Source organism: Babylonia areolata, chromosome 7, assembly GCF_041734735.1.
Source record: "Babylonia areolata isolate BAREFJ2019XMU chromosome 7, ASM4173473v1, whole genome shotgun sequence".
Lineage (NCBI taxonomy): Eukaryota > Metazoa > Mollusca > Gastropoda > Neogastropoda > Buccinidae > Babylonia > Babylonia areolata.
The window spans coordinates 35,799,613-35,821,971 of NC_134882.1; the positions used below are offsets into that span (position 1 = coordinate 35,799,613).

The following is a 22,359-nucleotide window of genomic DNA, read 5'->3' on the forward strand; positions in this document are numbered from 1 at the left end:
TGTGCAGTACACATCTCACCCACAGACTGTTGTCATGTGCAGAGTGCAGTACACATCTCACCCACAGACTGTAGTCATGTGCACAGTTCCACATGTGCAGTACACATCTCACCCAGAGACTGTAGTCATGTGCAGAGTGCAGTACACATCTCACCCACAGACTGTAGTCATGTGCACAGTTCCACATGTGCAGAACACATCTCACCCACAAACTGTAGTCATGTGCAGAGTGCAGTACACATCTCACCCACAGACTGTACTCATGTGCACAGTTCCACATGTGCAGAACACATCTCACCCACAAACTGTAGTCATGTGCAGAGTGCAGTACACATCTCACCCACAGACTGTACTCATGTGCACAGTTCCACATGTGCAGAACACATCTCACCCACAGACTGCAGTCATGTGCACAGTTCCACATGTGTAGGACACATCTCACCCACAGACTGTAATCATGTGCACAGTTCCACATGTGTAGGACACACCTCACCCACAGACTGTAGTCATGTGCAGAATTCCACAAGTACGCATTTTAACCAAAGAATGTAGTTATGTACTGATTTCCCCAAATACACATCTCAATCACAGACTGTAGTTATGTGCAGAGTTCCATGAAACTTTACTAATTTTGCTGGTATATTTCCCTGACTTTTCTCCACGCTACTTATTCTAGTAATCAGTAGCTCTCTTGTGCAGACAGAGGAATGTAAAGTTCTGCGGTTCCCTGGTCATGCTTTGAACCTTTTCTTGCAGCTCTGTCAGCCCATTCATTATTGAAAATACCAAGGCATGAAAGAACCCTGCAAAAAGTAATATGTGTTCCTTTTAAACTAAAAGGATTAACCATGTGACTGACATAGAAAAGACCAAGGTGTGAAGCAACCTAGCAAAAAGTAATATGAGTTCCTTTTAAACTTAAAAGATGTTTAATATGACTGATGGGTTCTGTGTGTGTGTGTGTGTGTGTGTGTGTGTGTGTGTGTGTGTGTGTGTGTGTGTGTTTGTGTGTCTGTGTGTTTGTGTGTCTGTGTGTGTCTGTGTGTGTTTCTGTGTGTGCATGCGTGTCCAAGTCTTTAACCACTCCACTGTTGTGCCTGTCAACTAGTGTGATAAGACAAATCTATCAGAACAAGGTGATTTATTCAAACAACACATTTTCGAGCAAAGCTTTAAATTTTTCCAACAAAAAAGGTGTGTGTGTCAGTGAACTAGATGAACCATGATGAGATGATTAGGTAAGGATACTGATACACCCAAATGATGCACGCTCACTCACAAAGGCCTATCCTGATAATTCCTGCTGGGACAAGCTTTCATCTTACCCAACAACGGAGGCAGATAGTTGATGTTGGCCTCGATGTGGGAATCGAGGAAGATAAGCACGTCCCCAGTGGCCGCCTTAGCTCCCATCAGGCGTGTGCGAATCAGTCCTTCACGCTTGGCTGCCCGCACCACCTTGACATTGGTGAAGTGTTCCTTCACATAGTCATCCAGAGGCTTTTTGCAGTGCTCTGTGGACACAAGCCATAAAGCACAGTCATTTTGCAGCATCCAAGGTTGCTATAGCTGTTGGGGGTGTAGGGGGTGGGAATATGCTCCCACTGCCAATAAAATGCTCCTCGTGGTATGCATTTCAAATAGCCTCCAATAACCTGTCCAGCTGCTAACCTCCCCAAGTGGATTTGTTTCTAAGCCAGGCAGAAGATAGCAGAAAAGAGGTCACTGTGTCTTAAATAGTGTTAAAACCAGTTGCTTAATTCAGGAGATGGGACTTGTCAGCTAAGGAAGGCACTTCATATAGGTGAAGGAAACACCAATCTCAAACATTAGGAAACCCCAAGTCCTGACATATCCCAGTCAGCACATTATAACCCCCATGTCCTGCTGTACACATCTCAGTCAGCACATTATAACCCCTCAGTCCTGACATACACATTCCAGTCAGCACATTATAACCCCTTAATCCTGACATACACATCCCCATCAGCACATTATAACCCCTCAGTCCTGACATACACATTCCAGTCAGCACATTATAACCCCTCAGTCCTGACATACACATTCCAGTCAGCACATTATAACCCCTTAATCCTGACATACACAACCCAGTCAGCACATTATAACCCCTCAGTCCCGCCAAACACATCCCAGTCAGCACATTATAACCCCTCAATCCTGACATACACATCCCAGTCAGCACATTATAACCCCTCAGTCCTGACATACACACCCCAGTCAGCACATTATAACCCCTCAGTCCTGACATACACACCCCAGTCAGCACATTATAACCCCTCAGTCATTCACAAAACTGCTGTCTTCCCAGTCAGCCTCAACCCTCTGACCTTTGCTACTGAAGTCATCAGCCAGAATGACCTCATGCACCATGTCTTTGGGGGCGCGGTTCAGCACGCTGTAGACAGAGCGCAGCAGGGTGGAGAAGTGTTCGTTGTGGAAGGGCAGGATGATGCTGGCTGTGGGCAGCTTCGGCAAGTACTTCTTCTTCTGACAGCTGACCGTCAAAGGAGCACCACAACAGGGGAAAGTCTTGTTAGAATTATTATTATTCTTCGTTTGTGGGCTGCAACTCCCACGTTCACTCGTATGTACACGAGTGGGCTTTTACGTGTATCACTGTTTTTACTCCACCATGTAGGCAGCCATACTCTGTTTCTGGGGTTGTTAGAATAACTGCACTTGTTTCAATTAAAATACTAATTTCATATAAACCAAATGAAAATGAAAAGATAAATTGAAAGGCACATAACAGTCCAGTTACTCAAGGAGGTATCACTGCGTTCAAATTCATATAAGCCACAACACATCTAGCAGGTAGATGCCTGACCAGCAGCATAACCCAACATGCTTTTGTCAGGCCATTGAGTGAAAATGAAAAGAAAATCAAACAGAAATAGTTCTATACAAATACACAGATTATTGAATTCTCAAACACCTCCATTGCCGTCAACCAAACCGCATGATACTGGACAAAAACAGTAAAATAATACATAATGGTTTATTCTCTCAAAATGCAATCGCTTCCACAAACACGCATACCTACACACAATACAGTAAATCATATTGTAAGTGATATGGAGCATTTCCCTTGCAACTTTTTGTTTTTGCAAGATTAATAGCGTGTGTCATGATTATCAAAAATATTTGTATTTCTTTTGGTCTGCTAATCAGTTTCAGTCAATAAAATAAGTCTGTGGATAGGGGTTTGGGGGAGGGAAAAGTGGCAGAATTCTGTGCCCTTTGAATGTTTTTGGGAGAGTCAACCATTCTAGACAGTCCACTTTTGACTCTATGGACAGTACTTACCAGGCATTTTGTAGCCTCCAGTGTCAGATATCTAAATATGAAGCTCATACTTCCGAGTTCAATGAATGCAGATTGACAGAGAGTGGTAATGTGTCTGAGTGCAATGAGTCTAGATTGACAGAGACTGGTAACAGTAATGTGTCATGAGTGCAATGAATGTTGACTGACACTGGTAATGTGTCAGAGTTCAATGAATCTAGATTGACAGAGTGGCAATGTGTCAGAATTCAAAGAATGCAGATTGACAGAGACTGGTATTGAGTCAGAGTTCAAAGAATGCAGATTGACAGAGACTGGTATTGAGTCAGAGTTCAAAGAATGCAGATTGACAGAGTGGTATTGAGTCAGAGTTCAAAGAATGCAGATTGACAGAGACTGGTAATGTGTCAGAGTTCAATGAATCTAGATCGACAGAGTGGTAATGTGTCAGAATTCAAAGAATGCAGATTGACAGAGACTGGTATTGAGTCAGAGTTCAATGAATGTAAGACTGACTGAGACTAGTAATGTTTATTGATTGGCATGTCATCAGAAATCATAAAGCCAAGGTTTCCAGCTAAAGACGACAAAATTACACTTGCATCAAGATTGGAAAGGCATCCAGAAGTGATAATTTTGTTTATCTTTTTCAAAGAGAGTCTGGTTTTTTTTCTCTCTTTTAACTTCAGTTTGTTTCCTAATCCCTGATATCAGAGACCATGCCTACAAGTGGTGGACTGGGTCATAGATTTTACTTGGATAGCAGGAATCCTGATGCTGAGTAATATCTATGAATTACTGTGATGGCATGTAAAGATTTCATGATTTCAGATTGTACATACCGGTAAAACATGTCTGCACTTAATGGTATGCGCACATGGCATATAAAGGTGTCCTGCGTCTGTCGGTAGTTAGATCAGGTAATAAAGTGCTTTGTGACAATTAGTTGATAGGTCTGCTTATAAGGTATCCCATGGTAGTCAGTACTTACTCAAAGCAGGTCAACAGGTGTCCCGTGATAGTCAGCAGAAGATGATAATGTTCATACTTCATTGAAACCAACAATCTGCCCATACTTAGTGGGTGTTTTGTGGCAAACATTTTACCTCTTTCACCAGAAAAAAAAAGAAGAAACAAAGCACATTGTCAAACTTGTTTAAAACAGAAAATGTCACATTTATTTGAAAAAGAAAAAAAAAAGGTGTTTCCATTGGCCCCCTTCACGAAACAAAGAAAGACACAGACTTACTCGGGATGTCTGATGTCTTTTAGCGCTCTTTGAAGTGAGATTTTGTCACTGGCCAAGGCGTTGAAGCCATTGACTTTGTAGAGCTGCCCTTTCTGTCTTTCCTCATCCCCTGACAGTATGTAGGCCTGACCCTGCTCTCCTGGACCTGCACACAGCATTCACACTGACAGCCTGCCTCAACAGCAATAACACTAAGATGAAACAAATGAACACTCTAAGTATGTAATGGCACTACATAAAAAATTATACAATACAGAGAACAGCATGATACTGAAGATACAGATGATGGTAACAAGTGAATAGCACTGTGCTTTAACAAAATACAAATAAACACTGTATGATGGCATGACACAACCAGGATGAAAAAACCCAGCCGACTCACCTTGTCTCAGCTTCTCCTGCTCTATAGCTTTGTAGTCATGCCAGTCAACTTTATCAGATGAGTCATCTACAGTTCCCTCTCTCTTTTTCACCACCTGCAACAATAACATGCTTAAATTTCTACTTCCAAAACTGCTGATTCTGAATTCTGTTGTCTTAATCCCTTTAAAACAAATAACAAAATATATATATGCATGCATATCCACACACACATACATATGAAGACATTCAGGTTAGAACCACACATATAAATCATTCCAATTACTGAAGTACTGAAATCAGTTTAAAACCATTGCTTAGAAGCAACCACTTTTAAAAAGTTTTTCAGCAAATCTGCAATTTCTTGCATTGCATGACGTCAGTATTCCTTGGTCATAAGACATAAGACCGAAAGTCTTGCTTCTTGGAGTAACAAGTGGCACTCATTTTGCCCAAGGAAGTCTAAGAAACAAGACCAAAAGCTTGCCATGTACATCAGCAAGCTACTTCTACTGATGTGCAGATACAAGTGGTGGTGTTTATTTCCAGCTACAGATCCTGCAGGTACAAAAGCAATTTTGTTCTTTCTAAATACCACTCCTACTACTACTTTGAACAACCACATCAAGTCATTTTCCCTCCTACTTCTGCTGGAACAAGATTTGTTTCCTTACTGCTACAGAAGATTCTGCGGGAACAAAGGCAGTTTTCTTTCTCTCACTACTGGTACAACTGGAAACTATAAAATCAACAGATACAAGGCTTTTCCCCACACCACTAGAGATTCTATAGGTTCGCTTTTTCCCATAATATACAGATTCTTCACAAGCCCAACACTCAGCTTATATCACAGATTGACATAAGCTTACATCTTGGCCAACAGCAAAGTGAGAGTTGTGGTGACCAATTGTTCTCCATTACAATGGGAAGTCATTTACAGCTTAGTCTTTTGTGAAGGACTATGACTCTCAAGCTAGAAGGCAAAAATGCACTGGCTCTCAGTGCTGCAGCAATGGGGGCTAGTTGGCCTTTGGGAACCATCCCAACACCGACTGTCCTAAAACCCTCTTGGCCGAGAGAGTGGGGATGTAACTTGGGCAAGACTCTCCACTATAATCAAATTCTAGCCCGGATAGTTGGGACAGCAGTTGCCTCCTCTGCTGTTCTGATGGTCATAATCAGACATGACTATGATACAGATTCTTCAGGTTCAACACTGTTCCCTGCACTATATAGATTCTAAAGGTGCAAGGCTTTTCCCCACACTACTAGCACTACACAATTTGCAGGTACAAGGCCTTACTCCGAACTATAAGATTTTACAGATGTAAGGCTTTTCAATTACATAAAGAGATAGAGATTCTACAGGTACTGAGTTTTTCCCCATTCGATACATATTCGACAGGTACAAGGATTTTCCAAAAACCGTATTCTACAGATACAAAACTTTTCCCCCAGTATGCAAATTCTACAAGAACAAGGTTTTTCCCCACACTATACAGATTCAACACATACAAAGCTTTCCCCCACACTAAACAGATTCTACAAGAACAAGGCACAGATGCCCCACAGCACAAGTCTTTTTTCGCCAGAGGTCTGTACCACTTGGTTTAATATTCAAAGGTGTGTGCAACAAGGTGATATATACACTTGCCTTGTGTATATTCAATTTGTGCAGTGACTGTGTCAATGCAATGTCAATGGAAATAATGCCACCATCAAATGTATCAAATTTGCTGATAAAATTATAAATCGAAATAAAGACACTCTTTTCTCAACTGGCAGATGATATTAGAATCATTTAGATGGAAGTAAAGTCTTTCATTAGTTTTATGCATTTGACAGTTTTCATGTCTAACCAATTTTGCTTCAATATCAGGCTCAAAATGAATGTGGAGAAAATCCCAGTTACTTGCATGTGGGCCAGAAAACAAATAAACAAATCAAGAGTTAGACAGATGCCACCCAAAAACTTTGTTGGGAACCCAGAAGTCTTATTCTCAAATGCAAAAATGTGATTGTTGATGTTGTTAACCATACAGAAGCACAAACAATAAATAAACGATTAGTCAGAAAAATGCTGACATCTAAATCATCCTTTTATTAATACTATTGTAGTCTATTACTCAAACCTTTCATCAACAGAAAACAGAGAGACCTGTCCTTATTTTGTTCTGGTTTGTTATAGGTACTGTTTCAAAAATATTTTCACTGATCTCAACAAGTACAAAGCTTTCGAGGGAAGTGGAGCAGAGGCCTAGCTGTGGATGCTCCTGACAAGTAAGCAAGTGTCCAGAAGTTCTAGTCCCAAAAAGTACCAGGATTGACCTTCAGTGGTGGTCTGGGTGCTTGTCATTTGGAAGAATTGATTAACACAGGTCCTGTGTGCATCATGCATTTAGTACATGTTAAAGAACCCATGACAACAAAATGGTTGTCCTTGGCAAAATTACATTCATAAATCCACGTTTAGTTTTATAGTAAAACAAATAAACATACAGATACGAAGAGAAAAAAAGTGGGTGTTGCTCCACTATGGCAACAAGGTATCCCTGAGGAGAGCAGCACAAATTTCACACAGAGAAATCTGTTGTGACAAAAAAGTGATACAATACGATGCAATACATTACATTACAACTACAAGTGACACAGAGCTGGCACAATGACAACTACAGTCTGCTGACATACTGGCAAAACCAAGAAGCCCCTTGACTGTGATCGCAAGCATGCCTATCCCACAGTGATGACTTCCTGACATTCTGACAAATGGTAATCTGCTAATCATTCCAGAAAATATCATACTCACATGTTCTGATTCCAGCTTCTGCTCAAAATGTTTAGTGTCAACAAATAACTCCACTGATGCTTCCCGACTGCCCAGCAGATGTCGCAGAATGACAGGCCCAAGGATGAACAGCACACTGCCAGCAAGGATGTACTTTAGCAGTCTGACAGTGTGTCGCCTCATGCTTATTGCCCACACACCTCTCTACAGTCTGCACACACACACACACATACACATACACACACACACACACACACACACACAAGCGTTGAGGTGTAAAAAACAACAACAAACAGTTGTTCGTTATTCAATGTTTATACATCTTGATGCAAAATTTTGACTGGTTTTGACTACATGGTAACAGTAAATAATTCACGTTTACCTGTAAGAATAATAGCATTAGTAATACTAATAGCAGTAGCATCAGAAAACACTTGGTTTTTATTGTTTTAAGTGAGCAATGCAAACCATGCAAGGCTGTAACAGAGCTGAAAACATGACATAAGCAAAACCACAACAAAAACAACTACTTTTTGTGTCCATAAAATCATAAGCCAGTGGGGAAAATCATTTATATATGTATGTCATGGGGCACTGAAGAGGTTAAGTTTAACATTAACTTTTTTTCTTCTTTCCAAATGAGTATTTTCTAACAAAGCACAAGTGTCATCATCATGCATTATTACTGCACAATTATATGCAGTACATAACAAAAACAATTACAAGCACTGACAATGTGATATCTACACAAAATCTGTTATGTTCATATAATCTATTCATGTAAGATGTGCAATTTAAGTCAGAAAATAGTTTATACAGTGGATACACAAATGTCTAAACGCAAGTGTCAACTAAATCAACTTCAATGTGAAAGGAAATGGGCTGTCATTTATTTAAATAAATAAGTATTATATTTTGTTGTGATTCCAAGTTACTGACTCACTATTCTAAGAATATGTTTTCTGAAAATAAACATTTCCCTTGTCTGTAAAGACCTGTATGAATAATGTAAAAGGATATTCAGGAATATACTATCCTGCACATATCATATACAAATGATTAGCTTATATCGCATTCTCACAAACAACTTTTCCATTTTTGGAGGACAAGTCCACCCATGTGTACGCCAATGAGAACGGCCTCAATGCAAGAATAGTTTTGTTCGTCTCCTGGACACCATTCCCTATTCGACTGGAGAAGTTATTTTGTTGTTGTTGTCGTCGTCGTTTTGTTTGTTTTGTTTTGTAGCACTGAGTGACAACGACAACAAAACCGAAACAAAATACGATAAATAGGACCTATCATTCAATAACTCTAGGCTTTCCGATCCGAGCCACAATGGGCCCGCTACTATCAGCTTGTTAATTCATTCCGAGTTACCAACTCGAGCAGCTGTAAAGTACTAGGCCTGGGGTTCTTGAAAGTCTATTTCCTTTATTCCTTGTTCTCAACAGTGTCGGTGGACTTCTTGTAATCACATTTTATAGATAGTAACTACGGAGGGAAGCCCGCTGATCAATGAGGGAAGCCGATAAAGTTCGTCGTGTCAACAATTTACACGAAGACATCAGAATCCAATAAAATACCTTTCATCATCATTAAATATCCTACTTAAGCGTCCTAAATTATTGCACCTAGAAAGAAGATTATCTCACAAACCGTATATGTTGTTATAACATTAACTGTTTGTTTACTCAAGACTTTGCAGTTCTCAGCGGGATGTTTCACAGTCTCCACGTCTGCAAAGTGATTAGTTCAATGCAGTTACTCCCCTTTTTGGAGGGATCGTTTTTTGCACGCAACTTGTCGTCCAAGCGTGGAAGTCTGTAAAGCACGCAATACCTAGCTTTGAAAGGCATATTATGTATTTTAACAGTGATATACTCTTTAATATGTCTGTTTTTCATATCGTTCGGAGGCCAAGTACAATATTCTCAGCAACTCCAAGCAGACAGCGTGTTTCGAGGTCTCGAAAGGTGTTTTGGCTGCTTGCGGCCTCTCTCTAAAAATAGCTGTTGCAGTATAGATTAGTCCATTCAGTTGATACAAAGGGGCAGCAGGTTGGTAAATCAACATGCAAGTAGGCGTGCCATAGCTGACTGACGTCACAAAATAACCCATGTAAAATGAAATGGAACAGTTCCGGAAATGCAAAATATCACGAACTTTTGTTTTGGGGATTCCCCTTGTTTTTTTGGTTATTTTTCACGGTTCTGAAAGAACAAGTGTGTGACATCTCCATCGTTTATTCACTCCCATCAGACGATAGAAACAGTTTGCTAGTATTGTGGTCTTTTGAGGCAAGGTGTTGTTTTGGCAGTTCATTTGACGCAGCATCTTACTCAGGTCAGTAAAATCCTCGATGTTTTGACTTGATTGCTTCATCAAACATCTCATCCACTGACTGACCATGCCGGTGAATAAGCAAGCTCTCATTCAGTGTTGCCAGTGATGATGATGATGATGATGATGATGTTCGCCCTTCGGATTCGAAGATGACCATGGCTTCAAGAATCAGACTCGATGGGAGATCGGCGGCTGTGGGTCCAGCGGTGACTGATGAGGCCAATCCGGGTCCTGAAGGCTAGCCCACAAGTGGGGCACAAGTGAGTGGGAACTGTTGTGGCAGTGGATGCTGCTCTGGCCTTACGCACAGCACGCTTTCGTTGCGCCTCGGTGATGCGCCTGGCTTCAGGTACACGGGCTCCCGTGGTGACCTTGTTGCGCCGAGCTGGACGGTCCAGAGCAAGTGTCTGTCATGAGTTGATGTCGATGCCCAGGTCTTTGAAGGACAATTTTAGGGTTTTTTTGTGGCGTTTCTTCTGCCCTCCAATTGAGTGCTTGCCCTGACACAGGTCTCCATACTGCAGCTGCTTAGGCAGTCAGCTGTCTTGTATTCTGACCACTGACTGATATGTCCAGCCCACCATGCTTGGGTTTTGTGCAGGAGGGTGTACACGCTGGAAAGGCCAGCTCGTTCCAGGACTTCCGTGTTGGGGACTTTGTCCTGTCACCTGATGTGGAGGAGTCTGTGGAGACAGCTCAGGTGGAAGTTATTAAGCTGTTTGGCATGTCTGCTGTGGACAGTCCAGGTCTCGTTGGTCAGTGTTATGGAGGGTGGTAACGAAGGCCGGACCACTGTGCAGTAGACCTTCAGCTTTGTCATGGGAGAGCTGAGTCCTCTCTGTTTCCAGATGTTCCTACTGCCGAGTCTCCCAAAAGCGGTGCTGGCTTGGGCGATCCTGTTGTTGACCTCAGCGTCTATGTTTACTGCGTGAGAGAGCGTGCTTCCCAAGTAGGTGGTTGTCGACTGCACGGAGGTTCTGCCCCTTCACTGCCATGCATGGCTCTTGGTATGGCTTTCCTGGGGCAGGCTGGTACATAACTTTGGTCTTTTTGGTGCTGATGGTGAGACCTTAGTTGTCTCAGGCTTGTGAGAAGCAGAACATTTCACACTGCATCTTCTGCTCTGTGCTTGTGTTGAGTGTGCTGTCATCAGCAAACAACACTGAAGTCTCTGATGACAGTCTCAGAGGTTGAACAATACGCGTCAGTCCTGTACCTGACATGGACTCCTTCTTTGCAGTGACGGAAGGCATCTGTCAGCGTGGCAAGAATACCATATTTCGGGGCGATCCGCCATCCCGTACTTACACCATCATGCGGCCGTCGTATCTGAGAATGAAAGAGAAGGTGAGAGAAAGAAACCACAAAAGAGAGGAAAGAGAGGAGGCGTGAAGAGAAGACTGAGAAAAAATAGTACTAAGCCCCCACTGCCATCTATGACTTTATCCAATGTCAGATCTCTTAACCCAAACGGCAAAAACTGTAATTTAGATGAAGTACGAGCAAACTGTCGATTTTTAAATGATTTTAGGATCTCGTGTGTGCCTTGTTTTACCGAAACCTGGTTTAGTGAGAAAGTGTCGAATGAATTTGTTGCGATCGACGGTTTTAACATTCCGTACAGAATGGAGAGAGACTGCAAGAAAGTGGGGAAGAAAATGGGTGGTGGCGTGTGCCTGTATGTCAACGAGAAGTGGTGCGACAGTGCGAATGTGTGTGTGAAAAAGCAACAGTGTGCACAGGAACTTGAACTCATATCAGTGTCGCTGAGGCCCCGATATCTGCCACGTGAGTTCGGCCGCATTTTTCTGACCAGTGTTGTGTATGCCCCAGTTTTTGACCCGGCATCTGCTTCACATGCAGGAAGGACGATCGCGGGTGTTGTTCGCGACCTTCAACTCATCTCTGCTGACGCCCCGTGTTGTATTGTTGGAGATTTTAATCACTGTGATGCCTTACCTTCTTTTAAACAATATGTTACCTGCCGGACCCGACTGGACAAGACAATCGATCTATGTTACGGGAACATTCCTAATGCCTACAAATCTGTTCTCCTAGCACCAGTGGGTGTATCTGATCATGATGTTGTTCATTTAATGCCAGCCTACAGACCAAAGATACAGACAGAGCCGACTGTGAAAAAGAGTGTGAAAGTTTGGACGTCAGAGAATGTGGATGAACTGAGGGGATGTTTTGATTGTACTAACTGGAGTGTGTTGACTGACCCATGTGAGAATGTTCATGATGCAGCTGATGTTGTTACATCTTTTATCAGTTTCTGTGAAGACATGATAATTCCGACAAAAATAATTAAAATTTTCCCCAACAACAAACCATGGATCTCAAAGTCTCTCAAAACCATTTTAAATGAGAAAAAGGTAGCATTTCAGTCAGGGAACAAGAAGGATAGGAAACTGATACAAAAGAAGCGTAGAGGTGAATTACGAAGGGGACAGAGGGAAATCAAATCAAAAGTAGAGCAACAGTTTCAGACAGGAAAAATGGCAGATGCATGGGATTGGTTAAAAATTATCACTGGAGAAACGAAAAGGAAAACAGTAGCTTGTGAAATGAAAAGGGATGAACAGCTTGATTTTTCAAACAAACTGAATGATTTCTACTGTCGCTTTGAAAGGAACGATCTGGGAAGGGAACTGGATAGTGTTATCTCACAGTTGCAGGAAAAGATCAAAGATAGGAACACAGGTGAGGACTTTGAGATCGATGCAAAAGTTGTTGAATCGTTATTTTTAAAACTGAACGTCATGAAGGCAATTAGCCCCGACAATATCTGCGGAAGATTACTGAAAATATGTGCTTCCCAGTTGTGTGACGTGATCTGTAAAATTTTCGACTGGTCTCTGAAGTTTCCCAGTTGTGTGACGTGATCTGTAAAATTTTCGACTGGTCTCTGAAGTACTGCTCTGTCCCCAGCATCTGGAAAAAATCTACTATCTGTCCTATCCCCAAGAAAAAGAACCCAGCCGCACTAAATGATTACCGTCCTGTTGCCCTGACTTCAATAGTGATGAAATGCTTTGAAAAAATTGTTCTCCGCCATCATCTTCTTTCTTTCACTGACTCTCTTCAGTTTGCTTATAAAGCACACAGCAGTACTGACGATGCTATCCTAACTCTCCTTCATAATGCTTTCCTTCATTTGAATAACACGGGATCTTTTGTTCGTATCCTTTTTGTTGTCTTCTCTTCTGCTTTTAACACAATACAGCCTCATCTCCTTGCCCTCAAACTGCTAGGCTTGGATGTTAATCCGAAGCTTACTCTTTGGATAGTAAGTTTTCTTCTCAATAGAACTCAGTCCGTCCGCTTTCATTCTGCCCACTCTTCTCTGAACTCTACTTCTACTGGTGCACCCCAAAGTACAGTGCTGTCCCCTGTTCTATTTACACTGTACACAATTGACTGCAGAGGCACGGAGGAAACTCCTGTCATAAAATATTCTGATGATTCAGCTATTGAAGATCTGTCCAACTGTGATGCTATTTATTTCAGTGAAATTAAAAAGTTTTGTTCCTGGTGTGAGGAAAACTATCTGGATCTCAACGTATTGAAAACAAAAGAAATGTTAATAGATTTTCGGAAAGACCCCTTGCCTGTAGCTAACCTTGTTATTGATAGTCAAACAGTGGAGAGGGTCAATGAATATAGATATTTAGGGACCATCTTTGGCAATAAGCTGACTTTTGACAGAAATGTTGATTCCATTCATAAGAAATGTCAATCTAGAATTTTTTGTTTACAGAAGCTTAGAAATGTTTGTATAAATTCAAACTATTCGTGTGTGTGTGTGTGTGTGTGTGTGTGTGTGTGTGTGTGTGTGTGTGTGTGTGTGCGCACGCGCACTCTCATGTGAGACGTGTGAAAGTCCGTGCATGATAGGTTGTACCTTGTTCTTGGTGTGTGTGTGTGTGTGTGTGTGTGTGTGTGTGTGTGTGTGTTTACTGAGTTTAAAAACGTGACAATTGGTTATTATGAATGTGCAATATGTAGGATGAATAATATGCAATATGCAGAATGAATGTACAATGGAATATGTCTAATGCTAACGTTCATATTCTAAATATATTTCTGTTAATAATTACGATGTAATAATTAATTGCAATGTTTTAAAAGCGAATATGTGAAATGCTTTTATTTGAGAACATATGTTTATTACTCTTGTTTAATCAAGTAAACCGTGTGTGTGGGGTGGGTGGGAGGTGGGTGGGTGCGGGTGGGTGCTGATTATCTGGTTGTGGTTTTCCGCAATTTATCTTTATTCTTATCTTATCTGTCTATTATAATCAATGTGCAATACAGTAGGCTATGCTTATAATTATATTCAAAATAATGTTTCTTAATTCTTTCTGTTTTTACATTAAGAATACCAGTTATTACCTGCAGTGTGTGGATGTATGTATGAAACGGTGTATGTGATATTTTGTACATTTGTGTCTTCGTAATATTCGTAAAAGCTGTTGTTGACTTATACAGTTATGGTCCCCATGTTGTTTACTTGTCTATGTTGTGATAATGCACCTGACAAAATTTCTCCAGTTGGAGATAATAAAGTTATTCTTATTCTTATCAACTGCTGGACGATTGTGATGAACTTGCTCTAGTGGGGCTGCCAAACTTCAAGCCTTCTCTGCCGTGCTGTCAGATCGATAAAAGTCAGTGGAGAGGTCGCTGTGTTGCTCCTGCCATTTTTCTTGAAGTTGGGGCGCACGGCAAACATCATGTCCGCACTTTGTTCAGCACGGAAACCGCACTGGCTTTCTGGAAGGAGGCTTTGCTCAAGATGTTGGAGAAGGCGGCTGAGCAGGACACGGGCGAGAATCTTCCCAGCAATGGACAAGAGGGAGATGCTTTGACTGATGAAAGTCATCACATCGAAGTTGACGTTTTTTACGTGTGGCATAACACTTTGTTTGAGAGAGGCAATTTTTATACATGCGTGGTTGCATGAGGCGCATGGTGCTCGAGTGAACATTTATTTTTCTTTTTGAGAGCTCAGGTTTGTGCGTACTCTCTGGCACAACTTGTTTGTCGTCGTATCTGCGTGGCCGCTCGGCTTACAGCTACAGAGAACTTTGGCTCTGTGACCCTAGTGCTCAGGTGAGCCTGGGAGTGGAAAAAAATATTTAGAATATTTCTGGTGTTTATCTGAATACAGTATTATATTTATAGCGTCGACGAAGTGATTTAGATAAACGTATTTGCATGTGCATTTGATGGTCGTTTTGCTTTTTGGTCTTTAAAAAAACCTCAATGTTATTAAATTATCTTACTGCTTCTAAACTTGTAAGATTCCCTTTTGTCAAAGTGCTTATAATAGTGCAACTATGACAGAGAGAAAGAATATTGTTTGCTCACGCTTGATTTTACCTAATCTTTGTTTCATTATTAGAATTATTTCAACCGAGACTTTCTCCTTAGTAATGTTGGAATAATGAAACCATGAATATGTAATGTGTAACTACTAGATCTTGCTTGGAAAACAAATATGATTGGATTGGAAAGACACAAAGAGGCTAAAAGATACTGCTATTACGAAGGTAAATTAATGGTGAGGTTGATGCCGGCGTGATAACTCGAAGTTGGTGAAATTGTACAGGGCGCACACACACACAGACACACACACACACACACACCGTGGCACACACACACACACACACACACACACACACACACACACACACCGTGGCACACACACACACACACACACACACACACACATGACACACACACACACACACACACACACACACACACATGTAACTGACGGGACTAACGGACAAGACAATATGGAGACAAGCCTGAACACGTAGATTAGCAAAGATGAACGGAAAGTATTTTTGTTTGGTTTAAAGAGCTTGTGGGTTGGCGCTGGGCCGAGCAACAGCAGCAGCCAAGGGCACCGTCGAGGGCAGCCAAGCTGTGGAGAAGGCGCTGAGGAGCAGCCTGTGTTCAGGACTGAGGACTGGAGTGAAACGATCTCTTGAAGGACATGAGTATTCACGTTATGTGCCTGTGCAGTGTGTTGTTGTTGCTCTTCGACCATATTTAGTATGAGTGTGAGTGAATGTGTGAATTTTCACTATATAGTTTTTTGTATACATATATTTGCAAAGATATCAGTCTCCTGTGTGATTCTTATTATGCACGTGAACATGGCCGAGTGAGAGGAGTGGGATGTGAAATTTCTGTCTTTATCTAAACGGGTATGAACAGATGTCTTTACAAGAGCTTTGGTGGTTGTCTCAAGACTGGCGGTTGCCTTTTTTCTTGTATATGTGGACTATGTTACCAGTAGGCCTATTAACATATATCAATCCAAATAATATTTTCATCAGAAATGAATATTTGTGGAACTGAAAGTTGCATGTGCTTGAAACAGAACAATTCCATCTGAAGCAGCCCACGTTCCCGGTATTTCATTGTGTTCCAAACACAATATACATCTAGATCAAATTGTGTGTGTGTGTGTGTGTGTGTGCGTGTGAGAGAGAGAGTGTGTGTGTGTGGTTGTGGGGTGTCACTGTCGACCGGCATTTCATTTGTTTTTCGATTAAAATACAGATCCAGACTGCAATATAGATCAGGTCAAAGAGTGTTTGCGCGTGTATATGTGTATTTGTTTGATGTTGTGTGTGTGTGTATGTGTGTGTGTGTGTGTGTGTGTGTGTGCGTGTGTGTGGAGGGGTGTTACTGTCCACCGGCATTTCATTGGCCTTCAATAACACTGTAGATCTGGATCAATATGTTTCTGTGTGCACACGCGTTTTTTTGTTGTCGTTTTGTTTTTTGTTTTGTGTGTGTGTGTGTGTGTGTGTGGGTGTGTGTGAACTGATGCTGGGTGTCAAAGTATACCAGCGTTTTGTTTCCAGATCAAAATCAATGTATGTGTGTATATATATGTATGTATGTATAATTGTGTGTCTGAGTGAACCAGTGTCAGTGTATGCATGTGAATGTATGTATGTGGGGGTGGGGAAGGGGCTGGAGGGGGAAGTTCACTGAATGTCTACATGACAGAATGAGGAGTTTTGGCCACATCATACCTGCATCAAGGGAGCAGATGCCTGGCATACACATACCCTCACCCCCATGTCCCCCTCCTCGCACCCCCGGGCCCCTCCCACACACTGCAAACCAGTTACTACAATTAATACATGCTAGGAGGTATGTTATATAAATAACTGAAAATTAAAACGCAGTGATGGTTTATTCCACACACACACACACACACACACACACAATGTACATGTCAGTGTGTGTGCAGTGCAGATATATGCACAGATTTACAAATCGATGGACCAAACACACACACACACTTATAGAAACACACACACACTCTCTCTCTCTCTCTCTCACACACACACACACTAACACGGCACATACACACACACACACTAACACATAAACACACACATGCACACACATGCATCCTTCTCTGGATCTTAGTCAGGATTATAACATTCCTCAAACCTACATTGAATTATCCTGACTTGATAGTAGCATCCACTCCAGTGAAATCTTCCCTCCACAGTACATAGCGTAGAGCAAGGACAGACATCCTGACATGACACAGTTCTTTATTTTCGAGGATAACAGATAAACACTGGCAAGCTTTTTTACATCCAGTCCCTGCCCTGAAACAGGGTCTTCACTACACAATATTACATTTAAGTCATAGCATGCATTATACAATACTACATCAAGTCATAAGCATGCACTACACAATATTACATAAGAAAAGCATGGTAATAACGCACACAAACATGCCATCACACACCAACACACACACATACAGGAACAGGCATGGTCTTAATAAATACATAGGAAAAAGGAACATAGAAAACACACACACACACACACACACACACAAAGGCACACACATGGTATTAATACATATAAAAATTTACATAGTCACAAACAGACGCACTCACACACACATAAACACACTTACACACATGTGCATACACTGTGTATGTTATCAAATACTAATGTGAATATGAAACAGTAATTCTAATAGAGATACACATAGCAATGGGGGTATGTGGGGGGAGGGGGGGCGGGGATGCTCTTTACCAAAAGGGAGCATGATTCCATATACATATAAAGTAGTATATAAAAATGAATTGTCACTGGTGAACGAGAGAGAGAGCTAGAGACAGAGAGAGACAGACAGACAAGAGTTCTGTCACTAATGGGGGAACCTGTAGGAGACACCACAGGAGGGCCAGCAGATTGTTCATGCTTTTCAAGATCAGCAGGGGACTTGCCAAAGTCAGGTGCCCCACACCTCCACCAACAGCAGCAACAAGCTACAAGAGCCCACCTGCACTACAGGGTTCCCAGTCGAGTGGACATCAGCTGAACGCCTTCTTCCTACGGACAGTTCGTGATTGGAACATCCTGCCCCAGGAGACTGTTGATGCCCCAACCCTTGACACATTTCATTAACTCTCTCCATACGAACGGCGAAAGAGACGACGTTAACAGCGTTTCACCCCAATTACCATCATCAAAATATTGCAAGTGGAAGGCTCTTATACTGAAGAGGTGAATGTTGACAAAGAATACCACAATTCTGACGACGGAAGCTAAAGGTTGGGTCATTCAGACACCCACTGGCCATCCGAGGGGTCAATCTCCTGAACCACTGCCAATAGGTCGTTACTCTCAACTACTTCCCCATCCTGTTTGTGACTCCTTTTCAAGGGGTCTGTTTTGGTTTGAGTGCCTACATGGGAGTTTACTGATGTGCCCACAGCCCAATATGTGTGTGTGAGTGTGTGTTTGTGTGTATGTGTATGCACTCAATGCTTTTCAAATTTAACCTATTTTGACATGGAAAACATACATTTTACCAGCGCTCACATATATATGTACACATGCATATACATGTTTTCACACAATTTACCATCACTCATATACACATACATACACAAACAGACACCCCCCACTCCACCACCTAAACACACACATTCATACTCAATTTGGTGCATATGTAATGTGAGTTTTATTTCCAACACCTGTCCCTCCCTGTGTTAATGATGCTGAAGATCTGCAAGGAATGATCTCCGCTGCATATTTTCCACTGAAAGTTTCAGGATCTGCAAGACGAAGACAGCACTGTAACATGACCTCATTAACTGATCCGTAACTTACTTGACATGATAGATTGTTTTTGGCCGCAACATTTTTAGGTTCTATGGCCAAGTCTAAATAAAGTATGTTTTGAGCTGGCTATGGATTCATCATCGACAAAATAAAAAAGCCACTGCTCAGTTTTGCACATGTATTATATGATGTTGAAATATAAATAAATGTATAATAAAAACAGTCATCATGTACTTTCAGTGTTGGTCAATACTGCACTTTTATGACTTTCATTATCTATAGTCCAGAAATGATACCATCTCAGATGAGTGCTTACAAACATACACACATTCGCACCACAAAATATCCCAGAATCACAAAAAGGAACCAAACGAGATAATCAATGTTTTATTTGATGCAGATCTTTGTGTTCCAGTGTGGAAACAAAATGACAGCACAGCAATGAACAACTTCTGGTCCCTAACAAATAGGGTGCCTCCCAATCCCCAGACACATTTACACAAGTCATTAACCATGTCAAACTATTAACACTTCCCAAACCCCAAAGCCCCGTTCACAGTCATCTGTCTTTGGTTCATGTCGCTCAGCTAAAAATTGTCATTCCCCAAATGTCCCTCACACATATAATTAAAGTGGATGTTTTTTGTAAAGGAAAATGATGATTCTGAATCTGGGCTTGTTTCATAATTAATTTGAATGCATATTGGACATAGGAGGTGTGAGCAGTAATGTCCATTATTATTATTAATCTTGTTAAAACAGGCATGCTGAAAGATGGAAAAGAGAAAACACCTGAAATAGAAAGTGGCCATTACTACGTTTCTGGATCATCACTGAGATGCTTAGAGAGGGTTCTTTTGTTTGTTTGTTTTTTCCTTTTTTTTTTTTAAGGAAGGGGTATGCAGCAACACTGTTGTCTTCCTTAACACACACGTCTGCATGATGGATGGTAAGGTGCACTTCTGTTTCAGTCCCAACCACCACCACAGCCACCATTAACCCCACCAGACAGCCAAACAAGACAGCAAGTTGACCAGAGCAGTGATGGGCGCAACAGCCAAGTGGTTAAAACACTGGATTATCAATCCTAGGGTCCTGGGGGAATCCTGGTCATGGCACACGGTGGGTTAATGGGGAGATTTTTTCCTATCTCCGAGGTCAACATATGTGTAGACCAGCTAGTGCTTGAACCCCCTTGGTTTACCATAATTTTTGGCCTACAAGGCGCTGCAGCACACAAGACATGCCCCCCGAATTTAAAGAAAGTTAATTTGAACTCGTATAAGGTGCACACATCCAAGAAGCTGCATCAGTTGTAAACTAAAGTCCTCCATTCTGTCTCTGCTAACAGCAGATGTTTTCCAAGTAGTAATGTCATCTCCGGAAAACTGGATCGTCTGCTTGAAGACTCGGCTCTGTTACTCTGTTTGCTCAATTATCTGCAGCTTTCTTTTTCTTTTTTTTTTTTCTTTTTTTTTTTTTTTTAATATGCAATTTCACAGCCTTCAGTTGAATGTACACTGTTGTAAAGCCCCAGTTCATTCACTTGTTCAATCAGAATACAGTTTGCTTGCCCTGCTTTTCAGTCCCGTCTGCCATTTTGCCTATTGTTCTGGTTTTGAAAAATGATCAGTTCACTTCTGAATTTTGTGCAGTATGTGATCTGGTTTCAATTTGATTCTGTGGTGAACATGAACCATGTCAAATTGAACACTGGTAAGACTGAAGTGTTCTGTTCAGTGCGACCGTGAGCGTTTATTATGATCAATAATGTTGTCATATTTTGAGTTTGCTGAGTCAGGTGGCCCCACGTAGTGGTCAGAATTTAGTTTTCAGACACAGACAGAGAGCATACAGCTGATAAGACGAAGGGATCAGATTTGCCTTATAGCCCAGAAAATTATGGTACATATGCACGCGAAAGATAGATAAAAACTTTAAAGATCCCATAATCCGTGTCAGATATGCACTTTAAAGAACCTGTAATCCATGTCAGATCAAATATGCACATTAAATATCACAAAATCCATGTCAGTGTTTGGTGAAACTCTTGTAAACAGAGGAATGTTGCCCACAGAGTGGGATAAAAGCCTTCATACATGTAAAAGCCCACTCATGTGCATGAGTGAACATGAAAGTTGCAGCCCACAAGCGCTGAAGAAGAACTGTAGCAAGGCGGTGGGCGTCACCTTCACACACACACACACACAACACGCACACACACTGACACATGGAATGTAGGCTGCAGCACTGTCCTTGTTCCTGGCTGCAGCCACTACCAGCCAGCCAGAAAGCGGGTGATCAGATGATGGGGGGGGGTCAGTGGGTGTGGGGGTGTCACTTGGAGAAGAGAGCCAGCTGCAGCAGAGGAACCACCTGAAGAGTGGTCACATCGGCCAGCACCGCCTGCAGACACACACAGCACACAGGGTGGGAGGGACGGATTTTTGTTATTCTGAAAAGTGCAGCCAGGATTCCAGTGGCCCAATAACAAAAAAAAACAAAACAGAAACAAATAACGAAACAAATAACACACACACACACACAAATCCCCCACAAACAACAGCAAACAAAACAAAAATCAATAACAAAAAACATTGTAACTGTCATAAAAAACAAAAACAAAAACACCACACAGTTAAACAGGGAAACATACACACACACACAGTTTTTGCCCAATTGCCCAAGTAATTCAAACATTACCTCCATGAAATTTTGTGACTGTGTCACGTAAGACAAATATCATGTATCAACTGAAAATTGTTTGTTTGTGTACACAAACAAAGGAGTAAATAAACAATAAAAATTCCAGTAGGTCGTGGGGGTGTGCTCACCCATACTCACAAAGAACAAACTTTGCATGCCGCATGCTGCTATTTTTTTTTTTTTAGAGACGGTGGCTATTATCCTAGCTGTGAGCTGGCCACACACATGACAGGAGTGGCATCACTCACTAGTTTGGACAGCACACCATTCCTTCCCACAAATTTGTACGAACAGTGCTCCATGTGCCCCCCCACCCCCCCCCCTCTCCTTTTTTTTTTTTTTTTTTCCATCACCTTGTCTGCTCAGACTCTTGCCTTCCAACTTTGTGGTATTCAACTTCTTTTGCACATCATGCCCTAAATATAACTAGTTTCAGGTAACAACATAAATTGCTCTTCATCTAAGAACAGCCTGTCTA

The 22,359-nt window shown here is 41.6% G+C and overlaps 2 protein-coding genes and 1 long non-coding RNA gene across 7 annotated transcripts in view; 1 reads left to right on the forward strand and 2 right to left on the reverse strand.

Annotated features, from left to right (window-relative positions):
* LOC143284013 (putative polypeptide N-acetylgalactosaminyltransferase 10) overlaps positions 1-9,457 on the reverse strand; it is a 43,030-nt gene extending 33,573 nt beyond the window's left edge. Inside the window, exons 1-6 of one of the 2 annotated variants that reach the window (XM_076590550.1) lie at positions 9,360-9,457; positions 7,722-7,911; positions 4,938-5,031; positions 4,556-4,700; positions 2,349-2,515; positions 1,326-1,514 (exon numbers count right to left, since the gene is read on the reverse strand). In XM_076590550.1, the coding sequence (XP_076446665.1) occupies positions 1,326-1,514; positions 2,349-2,515; positions 4,556-4,700; positions 4,938-5,031; positions 7,722-7,883 (757 nt within the window). In that variant the 5' untranslated portion in view covers positions 7,884-7,911; positions 9,360-9,457. The remainder of the gene's footprint in view (positions 1-1,325; positions 1,515-2,348; positions 2,516-4,555; positions 4,701-4,937; positions 5,032-7,721; positions 7,912-9,359) is intronic. The other variant, XM_076590551.1, reaches the window with a different exon arrangement.
* A 458-nt stretch (positions 9,458-9,915) lies between these two features.
* On the forward strand, positions 9,916-16,628 carry LOC143284245 (uncharacterized). Of its 2 annotated transcripts, none has more exons than XR_013055510.1 (2): positions 9,916-10,046; positions 15,920-16,628. It is a non-coding gene; the product is annotated as an uncharacterized LOC143284245 (long non-coding RNA). The 2 variants fall into 2 exon arrangements; XR_013055509.1 differs by lacking the exon at positions 9,916-10,046 and adding an exon at positions 10,774-11,393.
* A 1,028-nt stretch (positions 16,629-17,656) lies between these two features.
* LOC143284014 (TBC1 domain family member 19-like) overlaps positions 17,657-22,359 on the reverse strand; it is a 35,562-nt gene continuing 30,859 nt past the window's right edge. For all 3 annotated transcript variants that reach the window (XM_076590553.1, XM_076590555.1, XM_076590552.1), the window contains one exon: positions 17,657-21,581. In XM_076590553.1, coding sequence (XP_076446668.1) covers positions 21,513-21,581 — 69 coding nt within the window. In that variant the 3' untranslated portion in view covers positions 17,657-21,512. The remainder of the gene's footprint in view (positions 21,582-22,359) is intronic.